The sequence below is a fragment of the Pyxicephalus adspersus genome, chromosome 1 (assembly GCF_032062135.1).
Source record: "Pyxicephalus adspersus chromosome 1, UCB_Pads_2.0, whole genome shotgun sequence".
Taxonomy (NCBI): Eukaryota; Metazoa; Chordata; class Amphibia; order Anura; family Pyxicephalidae; genus Pyxicephalus; species Pyxicephalus adspersus.
The window spans coordinates 40,387,812-40,408,536 of record NC_092858.1 but is presented as its reverse complement, the minus strand read 5'-3'; the positions used below and the strand labels follow the sequence as shown (position 1 = coordinate 40,408,536).

Here is a 20,725-nt window from a genome sequence, read left to right as displayed (position 1 = left end):
CAGCGGCACACTAGTGTACTGTGGGAAATTATCCTATTACAATTGTCGAGGGTCTGTGCTGTAGTGACTGGCAGAGTAATGTAATACTCTTTGATGTCAGTGGGTGGCAGTAGGTAGCTTAACTGCCTTGTTTATTCTTGGAGACAAGACATGTAAAAAATGTGCCGTGGCTCAAAAAAGGTTGAAAACCACCGCTCTACTGTAATAAGTTCAGAGTAGAAATTATTAGTCCAACCTGGGGGGGTTACAATTTTTTTTATATATTAGAGAACAACCATGAGTAATGCTAAATTGTGTGACCACAAAGAAACAACAATAACCTGCGGTTCGTGACGTGAATTCAGCTCGTCTGATTCTGGCTCCTCTTTACTTGGTGATCTAGAAACGGCCTTGCTTCTGTTCACAGATTCTTCAACCAAGCGTTTTTCTGACTCCTTCATGATCTCCAAAGTTTCCTGGGTCGTGTGGCCATGGGACATCTTCAGCATAGTACAAAGCAAAAAGTAACAACCTGTATTAAAGATAAAAAAAAAAATTGAACTATAATTCACAAATCTTTCAATTTTTAAAAACAAAAGAAAAATATTTAAAACATATTATGGAAGCAAAAAACTAGCAGAAAACAAGCTATAGGAACCAAGTAGACAACATGGTGCTGATTCTATAGGAGCTTTTTCTATGACTACAAATGCAAAACGTCCCCAAAACACTTTGTCAACCAAAGAAGGTTGCTAGAAGGTTTTCTCCTCATTCCCCTCCGCTAAAGTTGAATTATCAAAGCTCCAGCACGTCACACACATTTCTACTGCCCAAGGCATGTCATTGTCATCATAGTGACAGCTCAACAAGAATTCAATGAAGGTGTTTCATTTTCTGACTAGTGATAATGGTTACCAGAACAGTGTCAGGCTATGTACACACATTAGACTTTTGTTATGTGATCTTTCACAATCATTTCCAACAACAAAAGACTGAAAGATATATATGAACCAGTGTTGTACAAACAGTGCCGTTCTGTTCTATGGAGGTAGGGGGGGAAACAAGCAAGCGGCAACCCATTGCGCGCTCTCCCCTTCACTTATATTACAATCGTTTGTCGTCCATAAATCCACCAGGACAGATCCAACAATTTCGGACAGTCGCTGTACACACATTCTCAATACCAGCGATACCAGATTCTCGATAACAGCGATTCTAGACCTGAAGCGATAAACGGACGAGAATCATCTGACGTGTGTACATAGCCTAACAAATTGCGGTGGGTCTAATTATCCACTACTTTCCCCAAATTATGTATGTATTTGTTTTGTGCAGCTGATCTCATCCAGCCTCTATGTAACATTCACCCAAAGCCATCATTTCATTAAAAAAATGGTATGATCAAAACACACAAACAAATAACTATCTACCTGTGATGACCTCCAAAAGATGTACTAACCCATAAAACATTAATATCATCTATACATATTTGTCTCCTATTGTTGTGTAACCTGCAGGCATAAAAGTGCAGCTGTACCCATATGTTTATCTAAATTTATGTTAAAAAAAAGTCTAGCAAATGTTTTTTTGTATTGGATAGCTTGGGAAGTGTTAGAGTCTCTGTCAACTTCTAGGAATGTCTGGCAGAGGACTGCTGTCACCTGGAACAATTGAGGGAAAATGTTAACAAGGAAACTGCCAGCAAACAAATCTATCAAAAACATAATATAATGCCTGTAATATTGGCTCAGGTCATCTTCATTCTAGGCATAATCTGAAAACCCAGACATCCCATCATATGATCTCTTCTGAAGGAAAACCAAAATCAATTCTAATTTTCCTACTTTAACAGAGATCACATGACCAAATGCAGCCACAAGGGCCCCTATTTAAGACTAGTAAGGATATAGACTATACACAGGTGAATCTGTGTGATCCAGAAAACCTGTAATGGAAGTCCTAAAATAATTTGCTCGTAGTTGGCAAATTGTTTCAATCTTGGACCAGGTCCATCCCACGTTTCCTGGTTCTTCCATGATAGTCCCCATGGGACTATGATAGTTTTCATCCAGGTCCTCCCATGATGGCGCTCCAGTCTTGGAGAGTTTTAATTGTTTTATGGCCCATGGCATGCCATATTTTCAAGGTATTCGACAAAAACATCAAATGAATTAAAAGCACAACTTGACTTTTCATCAATATTTGGGGAGCATGTTCTCTAGACCAGTGGTCGCCAACCTTTTCGGATCGGGGGACCACTAAATTTACCAGCTCCGGACCACACATGTGCGGTGAGCCGGGTGTCACTCAAAGGGAAGAAACTTCCTCCATATTGACGTCATGATGCCAGAACCCTCCGACTCCATCGCAGGTCTAAGCCGGCGATGGGTGAGAGGGCGGGCTGTGTCCAGAGACACAACTCGCCCACTTGCCTGGGATCTGTATGGGGGACATAATCTGCGGTTTCCCCAGCAGGGTCCCTCACCTAACCCTGCTTAGGTTGCACCGGCCAGAGCCGCGGGCCACCGGTTGTGGACCACTGCTCTAGAAATTTATCTGACAAGGCTTTGTTCTGTTGATTAATCAACTTCATTACTAAAATCAATACCACATTTGCATTAGGGCGGAGGATGTTTCTATGTTATTATTAAAAACAATTTTTAAAGCGCCAACATATTATGCAGCACTGTACATTAAATAGTTAAATATGATTGTAAAACAGTGGATGTTACATTGAATATTTAACCTCAATGTGGAAGAAAATTGCATAATGTATACCCAGTGTTTCTCAACCAGAGTTCTGTAAAACCCCAGGGTTCCTCCAGAGGTTGCTAGGGGTTCCATGGGCAAATGAGCAGATTGTGCCCCTCAGGTCAGTTTAACTCACACCGATGATATTTCTGGCTATCTGTAAGAGTGACATTCTTCCCAACAGTGAGCAATTTAAGAGACAATCTTCCTACTGACCATTACACTAATGTGAGCTGTGGGTAGTATTCATAGAAGGAGTTGCATGAAGACCAGAAAGTTAACTCATGAGGTTCCTCTGTGTTAATAAGGTTGAGACTGCTGTATACTATGGGGATCTATAGTTTTTTTAAGGGGAACTAAAATTACACATTTGCGATCAAGCAGGTGTTTATTTAAGAAAAGGACAGGTAAAGTCCCTTCCACAATACATATTCTTTACTGACTGATTGCCGTCCCAACTGTCAAACAAGGCTGAGCTGCGAATGCGCCGAAGATCGGAATGTGGAAGAGAAGGGAGATAATGGTGGCACCAGCAATGGAATGGGGACAAGCGAATATACCCTGAGCTTAGTTCCACTATAAATTTGTCACCAACATTGAAGGGAACATGGAACAGTTCTTATGCAAGGCAAGTATTTAAACCCTTACACTGCCATTTACACATTTCAACAACACTATCAACAGAGCTTTAAAGGCCTGTCCCACCAGTACATTACAACAATAGATGGGTTTACTTGTTTATTGGAGGAGACCTACATCATATGTGTTGGTACACTGCAATGCAATTCATTCTTAATGCCATCCAAAATGCACCTTTCTAGAAAACTGCAGTGCAACATTGTTGCTTATTGCGCTTTCAAAAGCCTATTAAAAAAATAGGCTGCTGGTAATTAAGTATATTTTCCTTAAGAACATAAGTTGCGCACTGCAAACATGTTTTGGTAAACAATTCCTAAGTTTAGTACCTGGCACTTTTAGGTGTTTTAGGAGAGGGTAAAGTTATGTGCAATTTTGTCTGATAAACATGACATATCATGTCATGATATTTGAATTGATAGTATGTACGGCTGCATACGGGCGTGCAAACAAAATACTGCATGGTGCATGGGAAGGACCGGTGTACATACAGCTCAGTTCTGCTCTATCGAGAGGTGGGAGAACGACGGAGTGGCGCCCCACTATGCTCTCTCCCCTTCGCTTTCATTACGATTGTTCCTTGTCCACAGATCCGCCAGGACGGTTGTCCGGACACAGTACACACGCCAGATTATCAGCCCTGAGGCAAATATCGGACAAGAATCATCTGACGTGTGTACATAGCCTAACTCCCAGACCACAGACAAACATGTAAAATGCTTGAATTTTTCGAGCGAATCAATGTTCTGTAGACTGGTCATTTTGTGAGTATAGAAGTCAGGGGGTTGGCACAGCAGCCAAATAACCAGAATTTTCAGACTGAAAGGTAATGGAAGCCTACATATTTTTCACCATACATGTGCCTTAAAGGGCTGCTCTACAAGCACTCACATCTTTCTAAATGAATTATAAAAATGGCACCGGGATCCCAATTTTAGCACTTAAGCAAAAGTAACAGAAACAGGGACTCACCAAAAAGAGCATTATCAAAATACATTGAAACATACCAGAAAAGTCATTGGGGATATAATGCTCCACATATCAGCTCAATTCTGGTTTCTTTCATTAAGGTTTTTTTTTTTATATAAAAGGAAGGCAGTATGAATGAATCAGCCTGCGTCCCTTAGGACAGCGTGGGAGGCTGTGAGGAGGAGGAGGGAGACATGATGATCTTTGACAAGAGCGCACAAGAGCAAACATACAGTGGGATGAAACGGGAAAAAAACAGAGTGAAATGCAGGTAAGAGGAAGGTGTTCGTTCTAACAAATGGCACAACAATCCTTACAAAGGTAAAAAGAAAACAAGCTTTCTTTCATGTACACACTGCAGAGATAATAATGATCAAATTTCTGCTCTATAAATACCTTTACCTTAAATAATATCTAGTGCTAACAGCGGGCACAATATGTCCTAAATGACGTGGATATATGTACTAAGTTGCTCTCTGATCTAGAAGAATGTGCACTTATTGATGTAAATAGGCAATATATCCCTGAAGCTAAATTAGATTTCAACATTTTTAGCAAATCTAAGCTTTTGAAAGCGCAGCACAATGCAGGGTTGTCTAACTCCATTTTAAAGGCCATGAATTACAAACATTTTAGTATTTCTTCGACAGCAATAAATTTAGGAGCACTTTAAAAAAAGTCATAAAATGACCATTTATATGACAAGCCTGGCCTGATTGTAGCCCCCACAGACTGAAGATGAACAGCCCTAAAATAGTGTAACTCTACAAAGACTATGGTAGAATATGCTCCCACCAAACCCCCTCCTGCTATTATGTTATCTATGATGTAGATTACATTAATGGCTCACTGCCGCCCCTATTCATTTGCTATGGGGCTGCTGCCAGGAGAAGCTATATGTGACGTTTCCTGAGGCACAGCAGTTCCCTGGCACTAGGAAGCAGTAAACCCACCATACCGCCAGCCTGAAAAAAGTCCAATTCTTGTGCTACAGGTTGTGTCTTGTCCAAATAGGGAACTTTTTCTACTTTGAAAAAGTCAAGGATAGTAACTACTAAAATTACTGAAAGTTTAGCAGGAATTTAAAAACTTTTAACAAGTGTCCCATATCTAGTTCAGTATTCATTCATGTCTGGCGACCTGGTGATAAAAAGAATAGTCAACATATAACTGTTGATTGCGGTAAGACCATTCTCAGTGCAAAGAGTAATGGAGATTAGTAAGATCTCTGACTAGAAAACCTGGAACTGGAAAAGTAAGAATTTACTTTTCCTAGGAGACACATAGGGGTTGCCAGTCTGCATCTTCTTATCTTTAATACTTTCAGGCTAACGCTGCGTACACACTTGCAATTTTTGTCGTTGGAAAGGATCTTTCACGATCCTTTCCAACGACAACGGACTGCAAGATGCATGAACCCTGCTGTACATACCGCACCGTTCATGCTCTATGGAGAGGGGAGGGGGAGAGCGACGGAGCGGCACCCTGCTGCGCGCTCTCCCCTTCCCTTTCATTAGGATCGGTTGTCGTCCATTGTCCGTGGATCCGGCAGGACGGTCGTTCGGACGATGGACGACACCGACTGTACACACGGCAGATTTTCGCCCGATATTTGGCCGATGCCGATTATCGGGCGATAAAAATCTGGCGTGTGTACGTAGCTTTAGTGATCCACAGTCAACAATGTGTCAACAATGTCAACAACAGAGAACAATTGCAGCCTCCAAAAGTTTCCCGGAATTATAATAAACATATTTATTTTTTACATAATATTTTTTTTTTTGCCTTCATATTTGTTATGGATTATTTGAATATAAATATATATATATAATATATATAACAATTTGATGTATTAAGGAAAAAAAAATATCTTGCCTACAAACATGACCATGTTCAGCACATGCTCAGTTTTAATGTGGACCTGAACTTCAAATATGAAGAGGTGTTGAAGAAGAAGCATGCCTTGGACCAGGATCAGACCTTTGAATTGCAGTAATGTGTGGGCGCGCACACACACACACACACACACTACAGAGCACCATTCTATGAACATGCTCATGATTGGCAACAACACAACTACCGATGAGGGGGAAAAAAAAAAAAGGTCACATGTGACTGATCTAACGACCTAAAGGTTTTGTCTTGAATGTATCATATTTGTATATCTACAGTGTAAGATCATCTAAGGTGCTGCTCCTTCATATGATTTGGAGTGAGAATTGAACCATATCCCTATTATGCTGCTCACAGTGATTATTGCTGTACCTGAGGACCTACTTTTGTTTACTTAAGATTTTTTACCAGCCATTAAAAGGCCAACTCTGGCATGAGGAAACAAGTAGTCATTTCCTCTACCAAGATAATTGCTTTGACTCAGGCACAGTGCGGAATAGGCATGGTAAATCAGTAATGGGGAACTAAACCCAGGAGATACCCCAACTGTCCCTGTTCTGTCACAGGAATCGTCATCTTCTTCCTTCCCTTCCGAATTTGGATCCACGGCCATCCTAATTGGCTGGACATGATGAAACATGCGTGCAGGTATATGGGAGATCATTCAGTCCTGACACCAACAGGGGAAGCTGGATAGTGCTGGGTATACTGGCAACCAATGCTGTACAGCCCAGCAAAATTTGACAGATAATCAAACAGGGAGGTAAGAATACTTATTGCAGATATTATCTATCTGCAATAAAGCCCCGCCTGTTTTTCAAATTTTCAGTGGGACTTTAGTTCCACTTTAGACGGGTCTACAGGCAATATACTCAGGTCTACATTTATCTTCCAATTGCCTTTTTAGGCACAGCATCCACAGCTTGCATTAAAATGGGCATACTGTAACTTTTTTGAGGCACATGTTTTTGAAGTACCCCATTGCTAGCATATGTTGCCTATAGACCAGCTACAGAACTTAGATTTTTTTTTTTATTAAGGTATTAGAGTCAGCAGTAAATCTTTCTCAAGCATTCAACCAATTTTCAGTTTAACCTGAGTGTGGCTTTTACATAAGCCAAAATAGTCACCCGCAGAATCGTGCCGACAACTGACGGGAAGCACAAGAGAATATATTTTCAGCCAGTGCCTGGGGCCGTTTCTGCAGCAGAGAGAAATGTGCGAGTTGCTATATCCGTGTAGGCAATGCTGCTTCATGTAACAAGGAGAAGCAGATGACATATTCAGAAACCAAACGTGCTGCTCAGAGTATTACCTTGCCTTAAAAAGATTTCCAAATAGAGATAAATGCTACCCTGCAAGGTTAAAGAGATGACACCATAAAGATCTTTATTCCTATTGGAGAATTGTGCAAGCCAATCAGAATTTAAGCTCCGTGGCAACCAATTCTATCACCAAGAGCAGCCAGCTAAGATGTGATCCTTGTAGAGAAAGCTGGAGGAAAAACTCCTAGAAATTATCACGCTACGCAGTGAAATAGGCAGGGGACTATATTATACTACTGTGACCATATTCATTTAAAATGCATACAAACCCTTACAATGAACTTCTCTTCATCAATCCCATTTGATCTGTTAAATTTACTAGGGAAAATGTTAAATTCAAGAAATTTACAAAACACCTTTACATTTGTCAAGACTCCTATAGCGCCCTGTGCATTCTGCTGTGGCAGGGCTGATACAATTGCCTAGGATCACATCTGATCTACAGATCACCTGTTAAGGAGAAAAGGATTGAGGGAGGTGCCCTGTAGCCCTAACATATCCTGCCCTAGGGAGAAACACTAAAAACACTTGATTGCCCGTTTATGAAAGTGATCGCTACAGCCAGCTAAATACATTTGTGTATTATTAAATCACATGTAATGGGCAATGCACAGGGCCACTCCCTGAGCATGGTAATGCATTGCCATTCATTCTGATAGAACCCAAACACATTTATAGGTGCACGGTAACTCTCATCCAAGACTTGTGGTGCAACTGCATGGGTTTTAAAAAATTCTGTGTAGTTTCTAGAGAACTGGGGGTGCATTGGCGTTGGTAGTCTATTCAATATAAATAGGCAACCTAAAAGCAGCACACATTATGTTATGTTAATCAAGGTAATTTAAGTTTCCTATATTGAAGAGGAACAGAGGAAGCAGGAAATTAGCAGGACAAAGCTTAATTAAAGGCTAAAAAATGAATTCTTTGATATATATATATATAAGGCTTTAATATACACACACAGCAATTTATGGAATTTTGAAACTGCAATGTAAGTTACGAGAGCAGGAGTGGTTAGTCTTTTGTAGGAAATATTTCCCTAAAAGAAAAACTCAACTATTTAACTTAAAAATCTAATTTCTGCAGAGCAGATTTCAATATCAAAGATTTCAAATTCCTGCTTCAGATGACAAGATGTTTTCTATTTAACATATATCCATACAGCCCCTAAAATACATTCAGCTGCAATCTGAAGTCACCCACATAGTAATATTCCAGGGAATGGCAGCATGAATGTATAAATGAAACCTTAATTATTGCCCAATAGAGAAATAACGTGAATATTCTACATTAAAAAAAAAGGATAAACCTATAAAATTTACACACCAGCCAACCCTAACTACAATAATTTGTTCAGACCTAGGGAGTAACTGCAATTCACTGGAGACTGCATTGCAGATCTACAGGCAAATAATGGGTTACAGCATTTTTTTTCAGGCCTGGGAACTGCCATTGACGTCACATATTTGTCACTTGGCAACCAAGACATAGGGATATCCTCCACAGGGGGTTCCCATTTTGGCTTACATGGAAATGATTCGGTCTTGCTGCAGTTAAATGAAGGTTTAGTCATGGAGGGGCATTTCCAAGAATGTCAAGGTCATTGCGGGGATCCTAGTCGTGAATTTTGTTGAAAATCTCCTTAACAACCCATACCAGCAATCCCCTCCCAGTCTCTCCTCTCTGCATCTTTCACTTCATGTTGCCGATGTGCGTCACACAGACGGAAATCCCAGCTGACGTAGATGCTTTAGGACAGATGCTATGCAGCTTCAGAGAGGAGGAGAATGCAGATATTCCAGCAGGGCAGCATTTGGGAGGAATCACAAACATCAGCACATTTTCAATTAGCTTTTACTAACAAATATAAAATGTAAAAAGGACTATAAAATAAAACCTTCTGCCCACCTAGTGCCATATTAGGGAACATAGAAGATAAAATGTTAAAAAGGATACAAATGAAAAGAGAAAAACATCAACCAACAAAAAAAAACTTGTTACTTGTAAAGAGATATGGCATCCTTCATTTTCAAATTTTCCTTTAAAGTAGGGTAGGCACACAATTCTTTTTGATCAGCAGACCTCCCAGCTTTAAAAACTAGGGCAAACAAGTTATATTTAGAGATCAAACCAGCTCTGGAGCAAGAATATATGCAAACGTATGTTTAGATGAAAGGCAAGAAAAAAGAGCTCCACATTCACACTACTTAATATCTTATGACTGGATCTATACTATCTAACACATTTATCTATAAACTAAAATTAACAACATTTACTAATCACCAAACATTGTCAGTTTATCTAACATCATAATGGAGTCATTAGTAATACCTCAATGTCCTTTTATTGGCTGCAATTCAATAACATTGTTTTAAACAAATATCTAATAAAACTAGGCCCTCTCTATCAGTCGTAACCCAAAAAAGAAAAATTGAACATTGACCAAGAAAGATTCTTTTATCATCAATCTAGCCAGCGAATGATTGAAAACTACACCAAAATTCAATTTGCAGAGCGTGGTGCAAAGATGCCAACAGATTGCTCTGCTCGATTTCTCATCAGACACAGTTTAATAGTTGTATGCTCAATCCAGCAAAGAGTTTGCTTTTTTTTTCCAGGGTGCAACTGAATTAAAAAAAAAAGTAGTGCAAACCTGGGCATTTATCAATGCATATTTACATAAAACAATCCATGTGAATTCACCTGGCCATCCATGTACAGCTACAACAATGTTTGTCTCATGAAAGCAGCCACAATCATACTTGGGCACTGCTGTAGTGCCCCTGAGAAGGAATACATATGGGAATGACTGAATACCCTGAACACATTAACAAGGTCAGATTAGTCAAGCCACCTTGGTTGGCCCAAGCCCTCTGTATTGGGGCAGAAGGTTAAATTCTGAAGTCACAGACAAATAAAGTGTAGGTAAATATTGCATTGCTATGATGGCCGGTGGGAATGTGCTTTTGATAAGCAGGTGGTTGTGGGGGATGCAGAGCAGGAGGGGGCTTGTGAGAGCTGCTAGCAGTTGTCTGTGTCTTTTTTTGCCCAATTAAAAATAAAACAGAAGCAAGACGAGAACTAGGCACATGGCAGGTTTTAAGAGACATTTGTTAGTAGCAGGCAACAGCAGCAAACAAGGTGGGAGAAAATGAAGTCACATTCTGCAATCTGTCAGTATACTTCTGTGACTTGTACACATCACATTTCTCCTAAAAACAGACACAGTTCTCAGACAAATGCTACACGCAAAACTGCTGTGATATTCCTTATCTGGTGCTCTATTTTCAGACTTTACAGGCAATATGGCAGACTTCAAACTTAGTGGGAACTGTGACAAAAGTGAAAACAAGAATTAATTAGAATCAAAATAAAAAAAAAATTATTACCGATGCTGCAAAACTTGGGCCACATTAATCCATGCTTGGCTGATGTCCTTTCAATATGCAGACATGATTTAATATTTAATAGGGGGGGAAAAAAAGGATTTCAAGAAATTGGAGGCAGATACTGAAAAATTATCAATAAAAGCAAAAAGTACTCCAAAGAACTAAATTTCCTTGATAGTAACTACAATAAGCCACAAAATAGGATTTTTTTCTACAATTCAGAATCAAACATCCAGGCTCCTTTCCTGTGAAGTGTCCAATATGACAAAACTGTTTATCTTTTATTAACATTGTTCTCTGGAATAACCTTCTCCAATGTCTAATGCAGCATCACTGCTAAAGAAATGTTACTGTAAGGTTGTAGTTGGCATTTTTATATAAAAGTAATAACAATATATTATAATAATAGAGGAGCTGCAGTTAGCATGTACTGTGGGACATTTTATATATACAGAGCACAGATATAAAGTTCCCGCCATTTGTGATATTATGGAAAAATCAACACAATCTTGTACATGTAATCATTGTTTCCCAATTAGTATTGTCTTCAGGTAAATAGATCAGGAGAAAAGGGGCACATTCTTTAGTTTGGCAGCAGATTCTGAAAGCATCTGACGGTGGGAATCCCCTATAATGCCAAAGGCACATCAGTGACGCCATTGCATGAATGAATGGAGAGAGGGAGGGGTGAATGAATGGCAAGAAGAAAAAAAATGTCATAATTTTTTGTCGAGCTATTCTGTTGAAAATGACTAACAGTCCTAGCACAGCTTATTCAATGTAATACATGTAAGAAAAAATGCTTTTCTACTGTGGTAAGAATACAACCCCCCCCCCAGATTATAAAGGTAATTAGGACAAAATATTGTACCGATCGACAAAACATGCATTTCATTTTTCTTTCCCCCTTCCCATGTGTTTAAAGACACAAGAAAACTGCATCCCCAGCCAAAATAAACATATATATATATAACCTGACAATATGCACAAAGCCCCTAAATATATACACAAAGAATGCCTGCCTTCACTGGAAGCACAGCGAACATCCCTGCTGAGTATAGGCATTTTAACTCGTTCATCACCAGAGGCCTTCCAAAGATGAAATGGCCTTGCCATCACCAACACGAGTTTATGAATGGGATAAAACAATCAGTGAACGGGAAGGGATGAAGTGACGGTCACTGCATACAAATGACTTACACTCACCGTTAGAGGAGGGGGAGAGGCTGATTGATGAAAATCAGCTATTCCAACCTATGAAGGAGATCATCTTTGTGATGTACAAGAGCTGGTTGATTTCAATGCAATTCGAACGCCGGATTTCTTTTCCTTCCCAACTGCCTCAAATGTAGCCCCCTCCCCTTTTCCCTTTTTGCTCTCCTTGTGAATGGAGTGCTATGGACTCTGGCTGCCTTTCCTTTGCCAAGATAATTGCTCTGACAAGCTGCTCCGAAGCAGGGCAGAGCCCAGCTGTTCCCATCCGCTGTCACACTGCGAGTTCTGCCAATAGTCGCGCACACAGCCACCCACACACACCGCTCTCCCTCTTGCTCTCATTCAAAACACTTTAATGGAACAACCTTCCGCAGCTGCTTAAAGACACCGTGTACCTTACAAAATAACCAAACAACTGTGGTAACAGGCCACATGAACATAATGCATAGGGTGCTATGGGAGAAACAAGAAAACTGGTCGTCCAGCTTTACCAGGGGCTGGGGGGGAACAATGGCAACATTTTTCAAACTTGGTCAGCTTCTATGTAACATTTAAGAAGAGATACTCCAACATATGCAAATACTGCTCAGTTTAACTTGAACCACCACAATCAAACTCAGTCCTTATGAAGACAGCACTTAAAAAGACAATAAATTTGCTTAGAGAAATAAATCAAATGTAAAGAAGCCCATCTTAAACCTTGGCAGAACAGTTTTCATGTCTAAACAGAACACACAGTAATTTTTTTAAACTAGACATACAAAATAGTTTGTTATTGGAGACTACATTACTTTTAGCAGTAATTCAAACAGATGGTCCTTGCAAGTGGTTATGGAGCCCACCAACTGCCCATTTTACCATTACTTATGCCACTGATAGGTTCTGCTTTAACTGCAGCCCTAGCGCCTAAGTGCGCAGCTCAGCATTGTTTGCTGCGATACCCGCCACATCCCAACGACCACAACGAAGGAACTCCTGCACAGTCGTCACCCTGACCAATCTAGATGGTCAAAGATTGCAACAAGGAAGAGAAGAAAGAAGATGATGGTGCCCATGAAAGAGGCGAGGACAGGCCAGTAAACCAGGGTTTAGTTCATCTTTAAATAAAGGCAAAATTTAAGGTACAGCAAGCAGTTGGCAGGCCCTAAGGCTCCCTGTAACCAGTGTGTAATTATCACTAATTTTACCTATAGGGATAGGGATATCTGACTTGTCTTTGCTTACTTATTTTACATTTTTAAAGGTTAAGGTGCCAGGGCTGTAGGATCCTGATACTGGATTCAGCAGTAAATGAGGCTAATCTGAGCAGAATCCCATTCTATTTACTCGCCAAGTGCAGTTAGGAATTTACTAACACACACCAATGTACCGATCCACTTTAGGATCACTTGGAGAAGGTGTTCACTATTCTTTTCTCAAATCTTGTCAGAGAGAAGGCCTGGACACACACCCCTTCTATTTACTGTGCAGCCCTCCAGATCCATATACCTGCTAATGCTATGGACATACTTGTATGATCTGTATGTTCAAACAAGAACCTAATCTAGGTAATATGTGATAAAACTAGTCCCGTAAGGTAAACAGAAAAACTTCCCTTATATTCCCTGATTCAGCCAAGTCCTTCACATGCTCCACCTCTTTGACACTGCAGATCACAGGGGGAGGGTTTCGCCAAAGGTAGTTCTGTCAATCAAGAAACCAGGTTGCAGGACTGGGTGTAGCCCCTTGTAATATTGCTTTATTACATTGTAGTGCTAGCAGCTTATAGGAGAGTGACTCTGCTCTAAATTCAGCAACTATACAACCCAATTACCACACCGTGACAGGAAGCTGCCTAATGGTTCTAATGTTCCTCCAAACGTTGCCAAGGGTTTCTTGAGCAATATGTGCCTTCCAGGCCAGTTTAAGTGACAATGTAATGTTGGGTTATTTGTAGGGGTGATCTCCTACCCATTGGCCAATTCAGGTTCCCCAAAACATGAAATTTATTTCAAGGGTTCAATCATGTTTAAAAGGTCAAGGATGGCTCATCAACAGTGAAGATGTACCATTTTTTTATCATTATTATTATTACACAGTATTTATATAGCACCATATTATTAAGCAGCGCTGTACAAAGCCCATAGTCCTGTCACTAATTGGCCCTCAAAGGAGCTCACACTCTAATGTCCCTACCTCAGTCATATGTCATTAATGCAGTCTAGGGTGAATTTTGGGGGAAAGCCAATAAACCTTATTGCATGTTTTTGGGATGTGGGAGGATACCGGAGAACCCAGAAAAAACACACAGACGGGGAGAACCTGCAAAATCGATGCAGATAGTGTCCTGGCCAAGACCTGAACCTGGGACCTAGCGCTGCAAAGGCAAGAGTGCTAACTCCTGAGCCACCGTGCTACAATTCTTTTTTAAAATACTCAATGATCATGTCAGGTCATCAGACCTCATAGTTTTGGAAGAACTTGTGTGCTAACAAAAAACAAAGCTTGCGGAATGGACAAAAAGTTTTTTTAGCATAAACTTGCTCTTTACAAAGCCGCAGGTTCACTCCCTTGCACCACAGTTGGTGTTTATACATTATTAGAGACCCCTCATGCAAGTTTTGACCAACCAGGAGTTGTCAAACGGAGTGACATTCATGGCCCATTCAGAATTTAATATAATGTACTACTTAAAGCACTGTTTACTATAACCTGAATTTAAACATATACTCTGCTAGATCATGTCCTAGCATTTTCTTTTACTTTGCCCCAGTTTAAAGATAACAAAACATACAAAAAACAGCTTTGATAAATTGTGACCAAGCCCCCAATTCCTTCAGAAACTACTACTAGAAGTTTATTTTCTTTAGATGTAGGAACTTCTCCAAAACTACACCAGCCAAGAGCCCTCTTCCTAACCACAGTGCAGTTATTTTTTTTTTTGTTTGGGGGGGAGTGGGGGTGGAGTCAAGGTAGTTGCATTGCTTTTCTAGAAAAGAAATCAAGGTATGCAAAGTGGTGAAGAGAGGTCCATCGGGAGGGGGGCTATAGTTTAGCAGCCATGGCTGACAACACTGCTTTCGACTTCAGAGCAGAAAAGGCAAAGTGTTGTGTGCTCAAATGGGAAATTGGGAACTTAAAGTGTTGTGGAGCACAAACCGCTCATTGCTCATGGAACCCCTAGCAACCTCTGGAAGGTTCCCCATGTCTAAATATTAGATATTGGTTCCTTGAGTCACTAAGTTTCTTCCCAATCTGAAACAGCCAGGAGTCCCTTTAACAAAAAAAAAAGCACATGGCATACACTAAAACTTTGTTCTTGATCTGTGGTTGAATGTACCTGATTTTAGAAGCAGGTGAGTGTATACCCTTCTGTGCAGAAAATTTGAGCTTAATTTTTCATTTCGTACATTTTTTTTCTTTGTAAAAGAATTATGAAAAAAAACTCTGAAAAGGCTACTTTGTGTGTTCCATCCCTCATAAACTTGCCCCATCAGGTCCAACAATTGAATTACTGTTCCCGAAATAACTTAGTTCATTTCAGGAACTGACAGACTGTTCAGACCAAAACAGCAATATTTCCCTAAGATCCCTTTATACTCCTCTTGGGAGGATCATCTATAATTTATAAGCAAATTCATTTTATATCGATAGAAAACTAATAAGGTTACATGTCCACATAAAATCACAATACATGATCAGATTCTTAAAATAAAACTAAATAAAATTTTTTTTTTTTTTTTTTTTCTCCACTGAATTAGCTTTAAACCACTTTAGTAACAACGGCAGCTGCTGAGACTCAGAACCCACATTGTGCCTGAAGGGTACAATCGTGCTTCTCCAATTCCTGATGTACAACAAAGAAAACTAAACGATCCTTCTATTATTTACTGCAGATAGATGCCTTCCCAGAATCCTTTGCTTAGATATAACCCACTGTCCGCATCGCAGGACATGAACCAAATCTGTCAAGGGCTAAAGGCAAGCACATGGCCCTTAATAACAGAAAAATAAATTATCAATTCACTCAGTTCTGAACATTGATAAATAATTCATAGAAAAAAAATCCTGACATACAAAAAGAAAAGAATAAAAATAGCATAAATAACTGATCCAGAAAAAGGATCACTGCAACGGAATAGCACATTGTGGGCGACTGAAAATTCTTCCGTTTTACATGGATATCGAAACAGTGCGCAGTTTTATACCATCACGCATCTCTATGGTTACAGACTTCAGAACACTCCAGAAGGGACAGTAATCTCACAAATGTATTTCCAGAAGAGGCACTTTAGCTGAAATGTCTAAAACACCTGAGGACATTCTTGGCATTGCTGCCTTTTGTTAAAAAATCTCTGGTAGCAAGTAAAATAAACAGCTCCACTTTCCATGGAAGTGCAAAGCTGGGGGAAATTGCATAGCCAGCACATGGTTTACGTTAAAAAGTCCTCACCTCATGGTATTGTGACACATACACGAAGGTTAGCAAATGTTATCACTTCAGTGATCTGTAACCTTAAAACAGGGTTCTCCAGAGGTTGCTAGGGTAGGGGTTCGTTTCTTAAGAAATTAGCAGTTTGTGCTCCTCAGGCCATTTTAAGCAACATCTTTTTGTCGCCTAAGACAAAATAGGAAGGGCTTCACCATTTTTTATTTTATTTATAAAAGGGTTGTCTACCCTTTTATGTAAGGCAAAACACTTTAGTTTAGGCCTGCTTTAAAGAACAACGTGTCCCTTTTGCAACACAGAACTGCCTGATTTCAGTTTATTTTTTTTTCAAGCTCAGATCTGCTTTAAATGTATTTTTTGCAAGCAGCATAAGTAGCTGAAATTTACCTTTGCAGTCCCTATACAACAGGGCTGAGAATGGAGAATGGACATGCAGAGCAAGGAGCCAATCAGATATAATGCAGTGTGAGGACCAAGCTGGAAAGAAGTGTAAAGTCTGATGCTTCTCCTTTCATTTTCTTTCATAGGCTTGGGGTGAGGAGGAGACTGGTAAGGGTTACATATTAGAGAAAAATCAGGTCTTCTGCCCTTGCAGACAGTGCTAGGCTTTGTGGCAGAAACTGTAAATCTCATAAATGGATGGAAATTGTATACCTGTAATGAGCTGTTTAAGCCCTAGTTAAAAGAAGAACTCGGGCAGTTTGAAGCTGATGTGGTCTACACAGATTTGGGCATTGAGAAATTTTTAGTTGAATCCGGATACAGATTGAGGGGGCAGGTGGATTCATGTGGCCCTGTGTCCCCTAACCTCTACTCTTGGGGCCTCTGTGTCCCAAGGCCTAGATATCCAGTTAGATTATGTTCTCCTCGGCATGCAGGAACTGCATTTATCCACTATGCTCACTTTGACTATGGTTTTTGGAGGCTAGTGTGGCTTTTAATGCACGGACAGGACTCTTCCCTTCTTCAATGTGAGCTCTCACTTGGCTCCACTCAGATGTGTTGGCCTTTCCTCTGGAATCTGGAGGATCTGAAGGTCAGCAATCAGTTAAAAAAAAAAAAAAAAAAAAACATTCACTACTTGTTCTTTCCACTGGCATGTTTGCCAGTATCTGTGCTCTACCAGATTTCTGTAATGTTCGAGGGTTTAACGTTGGTTATCTTACATTCTGTTTTAATATTGACATAGGTTTTTTGTTTTCTTTATATTGTTGTCATGCCTTTTTTTTTTTTTTTTTTTTTTTAAGTTTAATTCAAACAATGTCTGATTAGCTGCATATCACATAAATTTTATATGTGGACCTCTAGGCTTTTGTCAGCTGCTTTCTGCGTCGATGTGTCAAGCTTACTACTTTGGTAACAGCCTGATAACATATAGTATGCAGCGGCACTGTCACACAGCAAGACAGACATATAAAGGGTATGAGACACAAAGTAGTGCATGATCTGCTTTTCTACTAAAAGTAACCAGGTGTATTAATCCATTCGACAAGTACAGAATCCAACTTGCATTCACTTCATGCTCCATAGTAGTAAAATATTGACTGCTGTATCTGGCTTTGAAGTGACAGAACTAGTTCAAATGTTGATCATCCTAATGCCCTCTTTCCTATCCGAGTTGCATTAAAGTCACTTAAATGACTATAATGCAAGCAGAAGAAATAAAGATGTTTTCACAATCAGTAACCATCACGTTATAAATTAGTGTCTTTGCACTGCTTCTATACCAGTTGACCCAATTTTAGCTCACAGCTTACTTACACTGTGCAGTGTGATAATTGCAAATCTCTCAAAATAGTTTGGCTGCTATTTCACCAGTTTGTGTTCTCCAGCTATTCAGAGATCAGCTCAGCATGGTGTCATACATTTAAAATCAAGGTGAAGGAAAGGACGGGAAAAAATATCTTCTTGCTGAGAAAAAAAAACCCTGAAATCTGTTACTTTGCATTTCACAGATGAAGACTGACATTCAACACAAATTCACAATTTAAGGAATGGACAAACTGTCAGCACCCAACATGGTTTACCTATATTTAACCTGACAATTCAATGTCAGAAAAGGAACTGATAAAAGGCAAGGAAAGCTGTTAATATCAGATATTCATGAAGTGAATCTAGGAGCCCATGTAAAATATTTGCTAAATACTTGCCAAGTCCAAAATAGAATACACACACACACACACACACATATATATATATATATATATATATATATATATATATATATATATATATATATATATATATATATATATATATATATATATATATCTCAAATAAATAAAAAAGCAGCATGTACTTTTCTAAAACTTTGTTTTTTGTAACCACATAATTGCCAGCTATAACCACATTATCAAGGCAAATGTCTACCATCGGCTGGAGGATGACAGGGGAACCAGTATCCTGCTCAGAGGTCTTCCAAATCTTAAAATTTGGGCAACGCTATTGCAACGCCAGCAATGTGAACACTTAGTTATACCACAAAACCTTCATACTGATATAACCAGAATATGCACATACGCCAAATATGCCAAGAGGAGACATTAAAAATTAAAAGAAAATTATTTTAATGCTGTGTCAGAGAAGTTTGTCCTACGTGTAAAAGAAAATGCTGGTGTAATTATGATAGCTTATGTACTCTGAATTAGGCTGGTGATTTTCAGTTTTCGGTTGAGTCCGACTGAATCTTCTACAACCACCCATAGCAAACAAGTGAGGTACCTAATTTGCAGAAATAGGATTCTGAACATGCCTTGGGGTTATGCACCTGTCACACTGAATATTAGGTGAAAAGAAGCAAAAAGCACAGAAAATTGAGTTGGAAAAAGAACAGTAACCTTCTTTACTCCAAGAAACTGATTTATGGCTTAAATTTGCTTTTGAAATTTCCATGGTCAGATCTGGACAACAGGGGCCATTGTTTCCACAATTAAAATAGATTTGCCAGAAAAAATGTCCGAGCAGTTATTACTGACCAGAATGCCTAAAAAGGCTAGTTTTCCTACGGTCATGCTGAATCTCACTGATACATGGCAAGTATACAAAAAAGGATACATAAACATGTACAGCAATGAGTAAGAAACTGCTTTTTTAGTTAAACTGGAAAAACCAAGCAAATACATTTGAGAATGCACTGTAGGCTCCTTCCCCGAAAGTAAGCTTTTAAACTGAAGAATTCCCTCAGAGAGCCTGGTTACAAGCTGGAGCTAAATTTAGCTGTGTGATGGGATCAACTGGAAAGCATGAATTTCATTTTCATATAGCTACTTCCAAGCTGGCAGGCACTTGGTATCTGAACAGATCTCCCTCTGGAAAGGATGAGAAGACGCATCACTTGCTAAAACTAATCACGCATTCCAAAAATCCCACAATATTGCAAATTAAAAGAATAAACAGAAAATTATTTACAAGGATTCCGATGCTTAGCTTTGCAAATACACAGCTATTCTGGTCAAATAAAGGATTGAACTTGTATTGAAAACAGATATCCTACAAGAATTCCCAATAACCAGACATCTCTGATAAAATTTAGATATGGTGCTGCTCAAAAGAACAGGTTTAAATCAAATTTGTTTAAGTTTTCTTCAGGCTCTCTGGTATCCCTTCCATATCTCGCAAAACATTCTAGTAATTTTATTGGCTTCCTCTCTAAATGTCCCTAAACTATGTTAATGACATATGACTATGGAAGGGCCTGAAAGCTTCTCTGAGAGACAGGTGGTGATGTCACAAAATGTTTAAAAGTAGAATTGGTAATAACAAAATATTTCCAATCAAAAGGTAGAAAATGGTGAAAAATACTTTGCCACATATGTACTGCATTCAGCTACAAGGTCAATCAAGGTAAGGTGAATCAAACCTAATGGCTTAAAAAAATATTTAAGGATACAAAGGTGACATGCCAGCCTGCACTTGGCCAACCTTCAGGATTATATACAGTTAGGTCCAAAAATATTTGGACAGAGACAACTTGTTTCTAATTTTGGTTCTGTACATTACCACAATTACTTTGAAATGAAACAACTCAGATGCAGTTGAACTGGAGACTTTCAGCTTTCAGTGGGTTTAACAAAAAGATTGCATAAAAATGTGAGGAACTAAAGCCTTTTTTTTTTTTTTTTTTTTTTTTTTTAAGTTTA

General features: G+C 39.3%; 1 protein-coding gene across 6 annotated transcripts in view; it reads right to left on the bottom strand.

Moving 5' to 3' along the window:
- Positions 1-20,725, bottom strand: part of R3HDM2 (R3H domain containing 2) — a 68,030-nt gene that overhangs the window by 35,156 nt on the left and 12,149 nt on the right. For 5 of the 6 annotated variants that reach the window (XM_072407605.1, XM_072407599.1, XM_072407627.1 and 2 more), the window contains one exon: positions 321-511. In XM_072407605.1, the coding sequence (XP_072263706.1) occupies positions 321-488 (168 nt within the window). In that variant the 5' untranslated portion in view covers positions 489-511. Of the gene's footprint in view, positions 1-320; positions 512-12,148; positions 12,285-20,725 lie in introns of those variants that run through there. The other variant, XM_072407613.1, reaches the window with a different exon arrangement.